The 16,410-nt window shown below is 33.4% G+C and overlaps 1 protein-coding gene across 2 annotated transcripts in view; it reads right to left on the bottom strand.

Moving 5' to 3' along the window:
• Nucleotides 1–344: 344 nt before the first annotated feature.
• LOC106061290 (DNA-directed RNA polymerase I subunit RPA1-like) overlaps nucleotides 345–16,410 on the bottom strand; it is a 29,799-nt gene continuing 13,733 nt past the window's right edge. For both annotated transcript variants that reach the window (XM_056030343.1, XM_056030341.1), the window contains exons 13-35: nucleotides 16,208–16,346; nucleotides 15,556–15,670; nucleotides 14,729–14,837; nucleotides 14,542–14,625; nucleotides 13,396–13,569; nucleotides 12,682–12,798; nucleotides 11,929–12,143; nucleotides 11,420–11,504; nucleotides 11,092–11,292; nucleotides 10,614–10,742; nucleotides 9,676–9,837; nucleotides 8,758–8,966; nucleotides 8,180–8,306; nucleotides 6,162–6,278; nucleotides 5,533–5,757; nucleotides 5,027–5,085; nucleotides 4,326–4,493; nucleotides 3,535–3,743; nucleotides 2,983–3,083; nucleotides 2,548–2,622; nucleotides 1,981–2,145; nucleotides 1,505–1,615; nucleotides 345–1,143 (exon numbers count right to left, since the gene is read on the bottom strand). In XM_056030343.1, the coding sequence (XP_055886318.1) occupies nucleotides 850–1,143; nucleotides 1,505–1,615; nucleotides 1,981–2,145; nucleotides 2,548–2,622; nucleotides 2,983–3,083; nucleotides 3,535–3,743; nucleotides 4,326–4,493; nucleotides 5,027–5,085; nucleotides 5,533–5,757; nucleotides 6,162–6,278; nucleotides 8,180–8,306; nucleotides 8,758–8,966; nucleotides 9,676–9,837; nucleotides 10,614–10,742; nucleotides 11,092–11,292; nucleotides 11,420–11,504; nucleotides 11,929–12,143; nucleotides 12,682–12,798; nucleotides 13,396–13,569; nucleotides 14,542–14,625; nucleotides 14,729–14,837; nucleotides 15,556–15,670; nucleotides 16,208–16,346 (3,390 nt within the window). In that variant the 3' untranslated portion in view covers nucleotides 345–849. The remainder of the gene's footprint in view (nucleotides 1,144–1,504; nucleotides 1,616–1,980; nucleotides 2,146–2,547; nucleotides 2,623–2,982; nucleotides 3,084–3,534; nucleotides 3,744–4,325; nucleotides 4,494–5,026; nucleotides 5,086–5,532; nucleotides 5,758–6,161; nucleotides 6,279–8,179; nucleotides 8,307–8,757; nucleotides 8,967–9,675; nucleotides 9,838–10,613; nucleotides 10,743–11,091; nucleotides 11,293–11,419; nucleotides 11,505–11,928; nucleotides 12,144–12,681; nucleotides 12,799–13,395; nucleotides 13,570–14,541; nucleotides 14,626–14,728; nucleotides 14,838–15,555; nucleotides 15,671–16,207; nucleotides 16,347–16,410) is intronic.

The raw sequence follows: 16,410 nt of genomic DNA, 5'->3' as shown, positions 1-16,410 counted from the left end.
ATATATTGCAGTAATTTTGCAGTTCTTTCCCTTGTATAAACTTTTTTTTTTTTTTTTTTTTAGATATATTGTCTGTTGTTTTTTTTTTTTTTTACTATACCCCAATATTTACATTTTAAATAAACAGACTTAAATAATACACACACAGAAAGCCAACTAGGAAAAGTTGCTTATAACAGAAAACTATTTAAAAATATTTTTCCCCAGCCACTTCTCTTATTTCTCTTCAAATATTATTCACACAAACATTGCTTCATTTCTTTGTGTGTGGACATACTGTGAAGACATTTCCCTTACTCTCTTGCACAGTTCCAAAGATAAAATGAAAGAACTTAAAACAGGTATAGAATAAAATCAATTTTTAATCAATGTAGATTACATTCCAAGTTATACAAATCAAATTTTGTTTTTCATCTTGATGCAATTACATGATGCAATAATCCTATCATTGCAGTTGCTGTCAACAACATTACATACACATGTACTTGCTAACTATGATGAAACTCTTATCAAGCAAAACATAAACATTCAACTCAATACAAACACATGCACAGTTTGCAACTTTTTTTTTTATAAGAAACGAGTAAACATTGACTGCCATCATTGGGTTATAACAAATGCAGTAGCTATGCAAATATAATTTTAAATCTCTTCATTGAGGCTGCAATCATCAATCTTTTTGTTTTCTCTTACAAAGTAAATAGAGTAGCCAGAAATAACAAAACCAAAATAACAAAATGAAGACCTCAAAATTATTTTTTACAACCTTAGACTTGTAAGCACTAAGAAATAGTTACCTCATTAGCGATTGATATTTAATTGTCTAAAAAATAAACTATTTAAATGTTTCTACTGTAAGGGGTCTAGAATCTCAAAACATCCTGTCCCCACACCTACAACATTGCCGACCACTAGGCTGGAACTGGGAGACTTCAGGCTGTCTTTACTGCCAGACAGGCAGGCATCCAGCAAGAAATTCATTGTGGTTTCAAAAGTCATTTTCTGAAGAGGTGATGTGTTGAAGTGAATGTCCCTGCGGTTGAAGGCGTCGTAGGTCCCTCTGGTGGTCATGAAGTCTGCCAGCAAAGAAAGGTGATGGTAATCTACCAAGATACCGTAGGCACCAAAGACATTTTGAATTTCCTGATGGAAAGAAAGTATAATTCTCTAAGGGATAGTGTTAAACTGAAAGAGACTAGCTTTTAACGATTGGTTATGCCTATTTTACCACTGTACTATTTTTAATTTCTGATGTCATGAAATTTAAACCTAAGCCCACCCTACCACTTCAGCAGTAGTGATAATTGTAGTTTTTATTTCATTAATAATTTTTTTTAAGACAAACGTAAACATTCACAGAAAGGTTTATATTTGCAACTTTTAAATTAAATTGTATTAATAAAAATGAAGAGAGTTTTGATTGTCAATAAGAATGCTATGGTTACGGCTCATTATCTTGCTGAGATCTTTTTAAAAAGGATATAAAATAAAGAAACAGCATTACCTTAATTATAACCCTGTTGGCTGCTTCAATCCCATAAGTATTAGCCATAGTGTGAACACAATTGGAATACAGTTGGTTCAGATCCAGTATATCGGGATATTTGAACAATTCCTAGATATAATTAAAAAAAAAAACATTGACAAAGGTAATTTTTTTTTATTTAATTCTATTCTGCTTTAGCCACCGATATTTTGGTTCCTATTAAATTGGCAAAAAAAAATATTTCACTTATTATGAATAAAAAAAAATACAAAATAATTTCAAATTAAAGTCAGTATCACTCAGTCATCACATTCTATTTAGATTCTACTCCATTTCTTTGTTATTTTTTGTATCACAGATAATACAAATCAGACTATTAAGTTAAATCTGTTTCTGTATTATTAACATCTAAATCATCATTTCTGTTTAGATTCAAATACATAGCCTAAAAAAGTCGATTAATTGGTGACGTGGGGTGCGTATAAACCTTTTACCTGCATGTTTACACCTTCTGTCTTCAGGTGCACTACTGTCTCTCCATTCTCTTTCTCCTCTGTTAGAAATGCCCTAGTGATGCCCTTGACTTGATGAAGGACAACAGATTTGATAGTCCTGTCTAATAACATCCTGATGTCCAATTGAAGATGGCTTTGCTCATACTAAAAACAAAAATATATTTCTTAGTTGGCGATTTAGGTGTTTTGACTTCAAGTTAATTTTTTAGTTGGCATGTTGGGGTGATTGGACTTTATATTTACATGAACAATTGCTGTTTTGTTGTCATCTTGATCTTAAAGTATTTATAATTCTTTCTTTATTTTTAAGTATTTAAAATTCTTTTATCTGATGAACTTTGTAACAAGATAAATATAGTCGACAGAAAACTTGAAGATAACATTCTACAGAGTCAAGCCAAGGAAAAGTTCTTCTCAATGAAATAGACTCATAAATCTACATTTTGTCAATCAATTAAAAACATATTTGGAGCTTTTGTTTTAGTTTTTTTGGAATGGAGTTAGAGCAGCAAGTATGGAATCAGGTCACTGTGAAACAAAACCTACCATGAATGTGATTGTACACCAGCGTCTTTTCTTTTTATCAAACTTGAAATCTTTGACGAAGCTGTAGGAAGTGGCCTACAAAATAATGTATAGCACGTTAATAGTAAAGCAATATCTTGTAGCTAAGAATCATTAATTAAAAAAAAAAACAATTTAAAACAGAGGCAGGTCCTGCTCCTGCAGTGTATAATCTTTCTCTCCTTTTTAAATATCTTTTTTTTATTACTCCAAAACATTTCTTGTATACCTTTCCTTCTCTCATTGAAATAATAAAAAAAAAGTTTTGTAAAAAAAAAAGGTAAATTAATAAAATCAAGAAAATGGATTTACTAATGCATAGGTTCAGTAATGTACATTGAAAATTGACAGATTTCCTTTTTTTTTTCTAATTCCGAGTAAAATTCTCACATTGGCTAACTCCTGACAAAAACCTACCTGTTTGACGAGGTTCTTATGTTCCTGAATGTCAGCCTCTTGTTCATTAGTATTGTCATTTTCACTTTCTTCTGCATCATCTTCATCATCATCACTTCCATCTGGGCCACAAGAGAAATGGATACATTTTTTTTTTACTTTTTTACATTCACATGATTCAGAAATGATAAAAATATTGTATCTGATCAACTTATATTTTATTTGTAATATTCTGTCTGATTAACTATATTTTATATGAAATATTCTGTCTGATCAACTATATATGTTTGAAATCAACTATATTTTGTTTTAGTTATTACAAGAAATAAATTTAACATTTACTATGTAAAATGAATTCTTAACCTATGAAATGTTCAAGGCATTAGCTGTGAATTGAAAGGTAATTTACTAAAATTAGCATTATCCATTCACCCTTAGGCTGTGCTGTGTTGCGCTTCAATCAAGTTCACCGAGAAATATTACTTCAAGTACATAAAACTACATTCACTAGCCAAGTAGTAGTGCAATGGATGGAGATTATAATAAAGAATAGTGTCAACCATACACACTGACCATTGAAAGAAACTTCCTGCTGTTCCTCTTCCTCCCCAATATACTCCTGGGTGTCTGTCTGCCGTTGCTGCTCCTTCACTGCTGCAGCATCCCCATCATTAGCTTCTACCTCTATATCATCATCCTCATTTTCATCTGGTGGATTCTCTGCAGCTGTGTCTTCTTTATTCTCTGCAGTGGATCGATTTACTCTGCCCGTGGATAATAGCCTTTGAACAACAAAAAAATGGTATAGAAAAATATAATAATAAACACAGAAAATGTACCAAAGTAGCTATTCTATTTATCAAAGCAACAATAAATCTATATGTTGATATTTTTTTCATCTGTGAATATGGTAGCATCAACTAAGTCTTTGCCCAGGGAGGCCTTTCGTCAGAATTCAAACCAAGATAAACATGATGATAAATCTCTTATCACTTGAACCGAGACCAATTGTTATAGAAGGCTTGAACACTGACGTGCAACATCACAACCTGTGGGCAGGTTAGACCAACAGCTTGTTGCCAAGTCACAGGTCTGTATGATGCGGCAACGAGCTATTTGTCTAAACTGCCCACAGGTCATGATGTTGCAGGTTAATGTTGAGGCCTTCTATAACAAATGGTTTCGCTTGAACAACTGCCTGAGTACCTAACTATATACTCCTGATTAGCCCAGATGATCTAACAGAGGTCTTAACATACATCTTGGCATTAACAATCATGCCTCTGATGACTTAACATCTGGAGCATTTTACAAGATACCCCTAACAGTACCCAGCTAATGTGTTACAGAGATCACTGACTTACGTTGTTCTCTCAATGATGATATTTTCCTTCTTGATATTAGTGTCTACATTCACCAGAAACTGTTTCACCACATATTTCATTATTTCCTTGTACGTCAAGTTGGTCAAACTCTCAAAGTCACGACGAGGAAGAAATTTGATCTTGACCTCAAAGTATTTATAGCTTCCTCTGTTGAAGACAATTGGGTTAAAAGTCAGACCATTTGTACAAATATTTTTCATATAATGACTTCACTAATTCATTTAAAAGGTGACCAAAACACAATTTACATTTACAATAGTTTAAAATATAAATCAAGAAGGGTGATACATTACTATTATTAAATTTGTATAAATAATAATTTTCTGAAGCTGTAATGTGTTTTTCCATGTCACTTGTGTTTAGCTTGAGTTCTATTTCTATTTAAAGCAACAGACACATTGAGCATCAACATCTCTAGTGTTGATAAAGGTCTGAGTCAGCCTAACTAAATTGGTCACTGAAATTTGTATATGACAGTAAAAAGGTCATGGTTATGCAATGACCACCAAATAGTCAATCATTAGCCTCAGAAAAAAAGAGGCTGATAGGCTAATTTAGGGCCAAAACGTAATAAGACCAGAAGCTAAAGAAGTCAGTTGAAACAGTCATTAAGAAACAGCTGCAGTAAATACTGTACTAATAATACTAATTAAAAAATGTATTGTGTCTTCAGTTTTTACCTATTTCCACTTTCAGTACCACACTGTGAATAAACTTTGACCTTGACCTTCTGAACAACCTAGGAAATACAAAGCAGCACAAAATAGACAAACAGGATGTTGGATTTCATTTGTTCATTTAAACAAACCACACATGAAAAGAATGATGTATAGCACTAATACATAAAGGAAAGCAAATTTAAGAAACTAAGTGCGTGCCCAAGGTTGGTATTCAGGGCATATATTAAGAAATATTTGAAAAACTGTACATATCCAGGGCATATTTTAAGAAACAATTTAGGAAACTAAGAGTGTTCTTTTGTTTGATATCCAGAGGATATTTGTTTTAAAGTATGCTAACACAGTCTCTTCTCTCCCCCCCCCCCTTTTGTCTTCATTCTTCAATGTTTCTCTCTTTCTTTTCAATTTGTCTGAGGGGATATCTATAAACGAAAACTGAAAACTAAACACACACACAACTTTATTTGCCATAAAGACTTAAAAAAAACAAAAACAACTAAAACTACCTTGTCCATGGTGACCCTGTTCAAATGTTTCTGCAGCCACTCTGCCTTCTCTTTGAAATCTGGCACAGGGATGACAGGCACATCCATTGAAGGGGTTTTAATGTTGGCAGAGGCTGTCATCAAAATTTCTCTCAAGCGGGGGATACCCAAGGTCACATTCATCTCACCACGACCAGCAAAGTGAAATGTGTTCAAGGTCATCTGAGTGGAGGGCTCACCAATGGACTGCAAGAAATGAAAACTTAACATTAATCACTTCTGAATAGATTTTAACAATCATTAGGGCTTTGCTAAGAATGGCCAAATATTTTTTCTATAATACCCAGTATAATAGTCAATATGCAAATTGGTGGGATGAAGCTAGAAACTTGGCAATAGCCCTACATACGAGTCTAAGCATATTGCTCAGAACTAACATCTCCGATGAATATTTTAGAGATATTTTAAAAAATTGAAAATCATAGCCTAGAGATGTTTTTATAGTTATACACCTTTTCAATTTTAGAACAGGCCCAAAGCCATGCCAATCAAATTTGATCAATAATCATAGTTGATAAGAAAAGTAAACTGATCTATAAAAAAACAGACTTTTATCATTGTATATTAAAATGAATCCTTAAACACTTGACCTGTGCACAGCCTAAGCCAACAGCTTCTCCAGGGTGTGCCATACATTGTACAAACTTCTTATTGATAGCAGACATAAAAACATCAGCGCTGCAGTTTTGAGACATTTTAGCCGTCACCTGCACAGGACAAATATGAAATCAGATTTTTTTTTAACTTAAAAAAAAAACGTGTATCACAATAATGAGTTAATTTTTCAATCATAATAGCAAGCCAAAAATCAAATTTTAAGCCAAGACATTTTTGTAATCATTTTTAATTCAGTGATGGGAACTGACTTTGCAAAAATTTTAGGAAATTTTGTAAGCCCCCCCCCCCCCCCCCCCCCCGGCGTTTTTGAACTGGCCTGTTGCGGCGACTTAAAAAAAGATGTTGCTGAATTTTTTTTTAACTATGTAGAATCATTTTATTTAATATTTTCTTTAATTAATGTTGTATTACATAACATTTACATTGCATTGAGCATTACTGCACACAAAATGCACTGCATTGAGCATTACTGCACACAAAATGCATTCATGGCACTATTGTTTGTATATATATTGATGGGAGAAGAAAGCTTTTTGCAGTCTGAGTATTCTATAATAGATAACTGCTTTACAGATATTGTAACAACTTCTTTCTCAAACAACTATAAGGATTAAATATGTTTGAAAAACATGCTTGAGTTTTGGAAATACTTCAAAAGTATGAGCTACACTTCTGTTTGTTTCAATAATTATTAAATTTTGTACAGGAGAAACTGTTTACTAAGCTTTGCACATGAAGTCCACCAAAAATGCTTTGAAAAGCTGCTGAATCTCAGCTGAGTTCTTAAGCAAGAACAACCAGATGAGGAGCAATGCTTAGAGGAAGAGAAAGTTTAGCAATAAAACTGCAAATTGAGGCTTCCTTATGTGACTCTTTTTCATGCAGATACAAGTTGTTTAGAAGAAGTGGATCTCTACCACACTGGGCTTTTATACATTTATAGCATTAGTAATGATAAGTTATTAGTTAGAGAAAATTTTTAAACTGTTATATTAAAATATATATATATCCCTCACTATAGATAGATCTATAATCTAGAGCTACTTATATCTAATAACTTGACTCTAGATCCAATATATTATTACTAGATATCTACATTCTATCAGGCTTATACTCAGTAACTCACTATAGTCATGTAAAGAAGTTAAAGAAGGCCTACTTACTACTATATAAAAAAAAGTATATATATTCTAGATCTATATATAAATCCAGATGGCCGATACACGGTAGGTCTATCACAGTATCACTCTAACTCTATTAGTAGTATTAGATTTAGATGAGTAGATCTAGATCTTATTATTATTATAATTATAATATTATAATAGATCTAGATGTCTAAATCTAATCCCATTTGAACTCATGGAAGTCGGCAGGCAGGGTTCAAATTAGAAAAATCTACATCTAGGGGCCATCGTAACAACAGCGAAAAAATAATACATCTAGAATTGTAGTAATAGCGGCGATTAGCGCTACATAGTTTACATACGTCATACGTAACATAGCGACCGGGCATCATTCATGATACTCTTACGTTTAAGTCTAATCAGTCTAATACTTTTCAAAAGCTGGCAAGCAGCCATTGAAGTCTAGATGCTCTAGATCTAGATCAAAAGTATTCAAATTAAAGAATCTAGATATCTTATCTAGAATATATCTATCTAGACTGATTCAAACCACTCTAGTCTGGACCGAGATCTAGACTTATAAGACAATACGGTAACACAAGATTTTTTTAAAAATAGAACTTTAACTGTGTCAAAAGACCGGATGTACGCATGTTCAAAACAAATCAAAAATCTTATTTCGCATTCTTCCGAAAATGGAAAAATAATAAAATCGGATTTTTTTTTCATAAAAAAAAAATCGGATTTAGAAAAAAAAAATGTCTGGAAAACTTCGGATTTTTTTTTCTAGAAAATCGGATCAGAAGAAATTATCGGAATTCCGACAATTGTCGGAAAATTCCCATCACTGTTAATTGTTTTCATACCTTTTTGAAGCTTTTTTTACAGTAGACATTCAGTTGATGCCTAAACTTTTCTGAAAGAACATCTGGATAAGAGTGAGGAAAAAATCTGGACATCAAAGGATCTGGACTGCTGACACGTGGAGTCATTCTGAAATAATAGAAACAAAATAGTTACTTGACACTATGCATTCTATCAAGTAACACAGCATGAGCTTCAAACACCATGCGTGGCAGATTCCCTGCAAGTTTAAAACATTAATATTGGTTTAAGAAACTGTAAATCTGAATTTTAGTAGCAACAAGTTTGTTTAATTTGGTAGTTGGAATAAAAAAAATAACATTAAAGTACTTAAAAAACAATAAAATAACTAAAAATATCTCAAGCTGAGATCAAGTCAATAATAACAGATCATTGTTTAAAAAGGAAAGATAGAATGGTAAAATAAATGGAACATAATTGTTAAATTTGAGATGAAAACATGACAAAAGGCTAAAATTGTAAAGAATACAAAAAAACAAACAACTTTGTGACAACGTGCAAAGGAAGACAACCCCTAGCTGTAACTAACTCTTGCTGTATTTCATCAGGAACTCTTTACCTTCCCTTTTCTTCCTCCTCTAATGCCGCCCAGGCAGAACAGAGCTTCTGAGAGGCAAGAGATCTACCCAGACATTGGCCTGTTCTGACAATGGTCTCTCTGTCCTCCTGTGTTAGGGACTCAGTCTGGCTGTTACAAAACTTCAAAAAGCTGCTGTCTCTGTTGTACCAGTGTCCTTCTTGAGTAGTGTGAGACCTCCACTTACTGATCTAAATATCAGGATTGAACACATTTAAAGTTTGGTTAAAAGTGAAAATAACAAAATATGTCTATATGAAACATAGATTTGTACTAACAAAATATGTCTATTTGAAACATATTTCTACTAACAAAATATGTCTATTTGAAACACATATTTGTACTAACAAAATACATCTATTTGAAACACATATTTATAATGATAAAATGATAAAAAGTTTATTCCGAATAGAGTTCACATTTTTGCCTAAATTTCAATGGGAAAGAGAGAAATTTTAAAATTAGGTTTAGATTTTATAGACATCAAAATCTACCACTTATTTTGAAGAAACATTTTAATAAAAGTTTTTAACTCATTTATAAACAGATTGAGAAAAAGAGCTCTGGAATTGAGAAGAGGTGACCAATAAAGACAATAATAATCAGATCAAGATACTTGGCCTAACCTGAAGAGAAAAATTACCTAAAAATAAAATGTAGTGAGAACTAAGAAAAAAAAAAAAAGTTCTCCGCAGAGACTGCTTCTATTACTGTTGTTTATTACTGTTTTGACTTGACAACAACTACAAAAAAAGTTAAAGGTAATAATGGGGTTTCATCTACAAGAATTCATAAACATCTTAAAATCAGAAAAGTCTGTGCATTGCATAAGAAAAATTATTATTATCATTATTAAAGCTATAAATTTATGACAGCTAAGTAACAAAGTCTTTTACTGACCCGTTTCCATGTTCTGCTGATGTTTTTGTTCTGACCACTGTTGTGCCATGGATTGTGTGAGGTACTCAGTAGCACATGAAGATTCTCTGTTAGAAATGGGAACTGAGAGGCCTGAAGGAAAGTGCTCCTCATAGGTTCCAGACCATCCTCACCATAATAAAACTGAAGAAATATTACAAAATCTCAGTAAGTAAGGAAAACTATATTTTTGCATTGATGTAAATTGCTGGTACAAATGCAGAACTGGTTAGTACACTTTAAAGTTTGCATTAATTAGCCTTTATGTAGCTTGCACAGAAATACAAATAACCACAGAGAGTTTTGCTATAGATGATAGCACAAGTACATCATTTGTTGTAGATGCCTCATAAATCAGTATAAGTGTTCAAATATCAACACTGCCATAGTGGAACAAATAGGTCTTGAATTTGAATTCTCATTGTTCCAAATATCAACACTGAACCATAGTGGAACAAATAGGTCTTAAATTTGAATTCTCATTGTTCCAAATATCAACACTGAACCATAGTGGAACAAATAGGTCTTGAATTTGAATTCTCATTGTTCCAAATATCAACACTGAACCATAGTGGAACAAATAGGTCTTGAATTTGAATTCTCATTGTTCCAAATATCAACACTGAACCATAGTGGAACAAATAGGTCTTGAATTTGAATTCTCATTGTTCCAAATATCAACACTGAACCATAGTGGAACAAATAGGTCTTGAATTTGAATTCTCGTTGTTCTGGCTTACTGACTTAAACTTCAAATGGTAAAGAGCATGTAAGAAAATGGTTACAGCAACAGTACAGCTTTACGTCTCTTTCCAAACTGACCTACTTGCCTCAAATTGGAGAACTTATATGTTTTAATTACATCAAGTTTATAAATTTTTTTTTTAAATCCGTTTACACCAGCAATCTCCTGAGATTACCTGAATGACTCCTCCATCACTGTCTCTCACTGTACAGTCATAGTTCACCATAAGCCCTTCTAAATGTTTGACTAAACACCTCTGTAAATAACCACTACGACTTGTCTTGACAGCGGTATCAATCAAACCCTGGGAGGGAAAGAACATGCAGGCTATGTTTTAGTTGACAACGATGGCTACAATATAAACAGATGTCAAATAACTGCAACTTGTGACATCAAAATATGACAGGAATAGTTAGCATGGTAAACACTATTAGGCAGCTTAACTTTTACTAGGGAATGTAGCATAATAAATTAAATAAATCAAGTAATAAGAAGACAAGTTAGTGTTATTACATTTTAAACAAAACTAGATAGAATTCAAAAGAACTTCCAATTGATTATGACACGGTAGAATTAAAAAGAAATTTCTATTGATTACATCAAAAAGAAACATTTTTTAAAAAGAAAATGTTTTGTTGACACAAATCCTTTACCTCTCTACCAGCCATGCAGTGGAAGAAATATTCTTGTGGCCTGATGCCTGTCAAGAAACGTCCAGTAATAAAACCTCCAGCCTTAGGGGCAACATCGTAGGGCAGAAAGGATGGGAGGGACCTACCACTCATCATGAGAGGAGGACGTCTGCCTTCTAGCTCTATCTGACCAAGCAGACAAGAGATTTGCATACAGTTGACCTGTAGGAGAGGGAGAGGGGGAGGAATTATTAAAAACATGAAGTCAGCCATAGTTTGATTTTCAAAATGAGCTCATAAATAATGTTAAGCAAATGTCGATAGCACATCTGAAATGAGAAAAACTTACTGGTGAACCTTTGGCTCCAGACTGTACCATCAGTTGCAGACTATTTGCTGGGAAACCTTTTTCAAGTCTGCCAGGCATGATTGCTCTGGAATAGAAAATATTAAAAAATACCTACTTACATTTTAGAACCATTTTATTGGAAAAGTTGAAAAACCTTCTCATAGAATTGCAATCAAATAAACAACAAACCAGCATTAAAAAAAAAATAATTAAAATGCGTAAATTATTAATAAGAAATCATATATCTGTTCTTTTTTCTAAGATTCAATATTTAGCGAGCGTTGTGTGTGACAAGCCTAATTTATTTTTCAAGTTCCAATCTGAAGCCAAAAGAAATCACAATGTTTAAAAAAACATGGCTTCAGCCACACAGTGAGATCAATATTGCCCAATTGCTCTTACATCTTGTATTCAAAATGAATGAAGATAGTTTATAGTTTTAACACATTAAAGCAGTAATGAATAAGTAATTAAATAGTTAATTTTTAAGGTGTGATAAATGCACTCACTTGGCAATGTTGTCCTGTATTTTATCTGTCTCAGACTTCATACACATGTCCAGCTCTGCCATCTTCATGCCAGTCTTGTCGAAGTGAGCTTCTTTCAGCTCAAGTAACAAATCTGTCTCTGTGGTGGTCTCAGGGTTTAAGTTCAATGCTTTCAACACAGCATTTTTACCAATGTGGAGAGACTTTTTGATAAAATCTTTCCTCCTTTTGTTTGCCTGGAAAAAACATGTCTACCATTGATGCAATCCTCTTACTATGTTTACTATATTGAGCGTGACATCTTAGGTTTACAACACACATGCTGTAATAAAATATTTCAACCTCGCTACATCAAGTGTCATACTTCAAAGTGAATCTTGAGTAGAGTTGAGCTACATGCCACAATATCAAAACTAGAATACATTGCATATAACAAGGTGCCTATTACAGCTTTCAAAGTAATTAGCAGTTAAATAGTCAATCACTAACTGTCTAGGTATCCCTCAGGTTCTTGCTGTAATATAACACACTAAAATAACTTGGTCGGATCACTAAATACAAAATGTATTACTTTATCACATCACACACTGGCAACTGTCCTCATGCTCACGTACACACTTCCGGTCACTTGCTCGTACATTCCAACACAATACAAAGAAAACTTAATTATACACACATACATTCATCCGTGACAGCGCCTCACCATAACCAGGTTTATCACAACAGTTTCTTAAAATTAAGTTAATTCTTAAACACAGGTGCAACATGACATACCCGTCTCTGTACTAAAATATCTCCAACTCCAAGAGAGAATCCAACCATCTGTAGGAATGATGTAAAAAGTCGACCAAGGTAGGTTAAAAATTTCCCAGCCATTTCTCCACCATAGAGCTGGAAAAGTAAATAATACATATCCATTGATTTCAATTAAAACAATATTTTCATTCATTAATCATTATAATAAGACAAGGAGAGAAAGTAATTCCCATTTATATATATCGAGAGATTAACATTTCAATTGTGTTCTAATTTGTTTACTTTTCAATGAGATTTGCTACTAACTTATAAAACAAGAAAAATATTTTTTTTCTAGAAACTAAACAAGGTTAATTTTTATACTACAGTTAAGTTTTATACTACAATCTCCAATTTTGTTTCAAGATGTTTAATGTATTACTGTGGATGCCCATAAGGTGGTGTTCCAACATTTTACAAGATGTTTATTGGCTAGCGCAACTACATTCATTTTCCTCAAAAGAGGCCAGTGTTCTAGCCTCAGTGTCTCCACTAGGGTAACCAAACTAACTTTGCTTTGGACCATTGTGGCCTTCTCTTATGGCCAAGGAAAAAAAAATCCTTTTAGGTCAAATCTTAAGAAAAAAGAAAATAAACCAATGTCATTATTAATCCACTCAAGTCGAATCTACTTATTACTAAAAAAAATGGTAATTTTTTTCAGTGCTTCAGACAGCAAAGGATTGGTCTTACCTCATAGCAACAATGCACCAGACCATAGGATGAAGGGCCATAATGAGCCTTGTCCAATACACCCTGCAGCAGCTCCCCCTGCCTGATGATCACAGTGCTCTCCCCCAGTGCCTCAGTTTCCAAAGCAGCCATATTTAATGGCATGTTGACCTTGCTAGTCCAAGGTAGCCAGCTCTACAAACAAATCAAATATAAACATAATTTTTCTTTTCAACAAAGCTTAAATGTTGACTGAAAGTGCATTATTTAATTTGAATTAATCATGTAATTAATTTTTAATAGATGTAGACCAATAAAAATAATAATAATATGGCTTCTCTTCGAGTCCGAGGGTTTATGAAGAATGCAGTATTTCCTGTGGCTACGTAGCCCCAACTGCGACCTACACATTTTGCCACACCCAGCGCATTAGACTAGACTAACAATAATAAATTTGTGTGATTGGAAATATTTAAATTATTAATCGTTTTTGTTTAGCACAATTTTCATGTTTATGCTCAGTGTGCTATGGTCCAATCACTTTTGTGGACCAGTTGGAGATTGGGGTGTAAAAAAGGTTAAAAAAAAAAAGTTGCTTGAGTGAATTCAAAATTGAGGTCTTCAACCTTCATGATGGAAGGGTGACATCCTTATTCACTGATATATTCAAGTACCTATAGAAATACAAGGTATTATAGTCTATAGTTTAACATTTTTAGTGAACGACTGAATTCTCTACACAAGGCTATATCCCCTTAGCTTAGTACTATTTCTACATAAAACAAAAGTAATCACTTAAAACTAACTGATTAATTAATTTTTGATTGATTCACGTGTTGTCATTGACAATAAATAATTGTGGGGAAGTTTCAGCTTCACCCCAGAATGGGAAGTGGGAAAACTAAAATGTAAAAAGATTCCACCCAGAAAGATAGATTAAATTAATATAAGCGTTGTAAAAAAAAATCAGACTAAGCTAGAGCATGTCAAAGAAATGTCTAAACTAGTTAGTAGATTAAAAAAAATAAAAAGGGGGGGGGGATGTTTTGTAGCTACTCATTCCAATAATAGGCACATTCACATTTATTGGTACTAATGTACTGGAACTAATCCCAGTTTTCTAATTAAATATAATCACACAACTAAACAAAGAATACATTCATTTACCTTCTCTGGGATTTTAGCCTTGCCGCTCAGATTAATAAGACCTTTGCCTTTAGGAATCAAATTGATTAAAATGGTGCTGATAATCTGAAACATAAGATATTTGTATTTTTGTGTAGAAAATAGGATGATAAATGTCAGATGCTCAGAGGTATGTGTGTACAATAAAGAAAGACAGAAATGAACTGACCTGTTTCCCAGACCACAGCGGAGTAGGCTTCAAAATGGTAGGAGGTAGAATGTCGATTTTCTCTTTCCAATCATTCATAGCGCTCCAGACCAAACCACAGTATTCAGCCCTGAGGAAGTAGAAAATTAAATAAATTATTTAAACCAGGCCGAGAAAAAATTACTATAAATTATTTTTTTTTAAATATGTTTTACAGAAGCTCAACAATTCTAGATTTAACACATGCAGAAAGAAAAAGTAAGCGACACCTAGGATCTTTCTGTAGCATCTTAGCTCCAAAGATCGTAGGTGTCACTTACAAAGACTGCATCAAGAAAGAGATTAGAAATAAGATTGATACAGCTATTGGACCCCATGATGACCAGCTAACCACTGTCAAAAAATGTAAACTCAAACTCTTTGGCCACATCACGAAGTCCTCAAGGGTTGCAAAGACCTCCCTCCAAGGGACAGTACCAGGAAAAAAAACGAAAACAAGGAAGGGATGGGAAGACAACATCAAAGAATGGAAAGGCCTGTCACTGACGAAATTCTATCCAAGGCAAAGGAGAGAGAGGAATGGAGAAAATAATTAACAGATCTTGTGTGGTGCCCCAACGGTTCAAGACAAAGGATAGAGAGGAATGGAGAAAATAATTGACAGATCTTGCGTGGTGCCCCAACGGTTCAACTAAGGGATAGGTGAAGGTGAAGAAAGAAAAAAGTGTTTGAGTTATTTGAAGAAAAAAGCCCTGAGGAAATTGTGGGTCAACTGCACTAAATGTCTTGTAGTTCAAGATAACTGTAAACATAAAATGTTTCTAAAAAATGTTAAAAGCAAAAATAACCTTGTAAAAAACCTTCCTCGTATTGTCAAAGCCACACCAGATACCATGTGATCTTGTATGAGACCAGCCAGTGGGGTACTGTCCTTGGGCACCAAATATTGGTAATCTGTACAAGCTAAGAAACAAAAATGTTAAGATGATGAACACACAAAAGCAGAAATGTTTACTTTACATATAGTAATTAACAACATAGTAATTTAATTAGAACAATTATGCTGACATGAAAGTATGTGGAAATTGACAATGGAATTATTACTGAGAAAAAAATAACTCCCTAATACTTAACACTAGGTATTGAGAGGTGGAAAAATTCTCAGATACTGAAAGGTGGAAAGCTTAAGAGCTGGGGTTAGCTACAAATGCTTGATTTTTCCTAAGTTTTACAAGAGTAATTCTCTTTTTATACCAAAAGTAACTGCTACCTAATCTACTAGTACACCAAGAACGAGGACATCCTATTTTTTCTCTTACCGAGCAAATCCTTATAGTGCAGCAGCATTAACCTGGTTGGTTATGGTATTATTTCAATCATTTATCTTTTCTTTATAGCATCAGAATTACAATACTTTTTTAATCTTACTAGGAATGTAAAAGTTAATTCCTAAAATGTGTGCCCTTTAAGCCAGTCAGACATAATCAATTTACAACCTACCAATGCAGGCAGCTTCTGCTCTACTGCGTTCACACTGAGGAAAGTGGGCATTCATTTCATCCCCATCAAAATCAGCATTGTACGCCTTACAGTTGGAATAATGCATTCTCAATGTCTTTATAGAGGGGAGCACTCGAGCCTGAAATACAAATACATAAGAACAAACCACAAATCATACCCTGTTCCGAGATATCTGTAACAAA

Source organism: Biomphalaria glabrata, chromosome 5 (assembly GCF_947242115.1).
Source record: "Biomphalaria glabrata chromosome 5, xgBioGlab47.1, whole genome shotgun sequence".
Classification (NCBI taxonomy): domain Eukaryota; kingdom Metazoa; phylum Mollusca; class Gastropoda; family Planorbidae; genus Biomphalaria; species Biomphalaria glabrata.
Note: the sequence above shows the minus strand (reverse complement) of the source record. Positions and strands in the feature narration are given on the sequence as shown.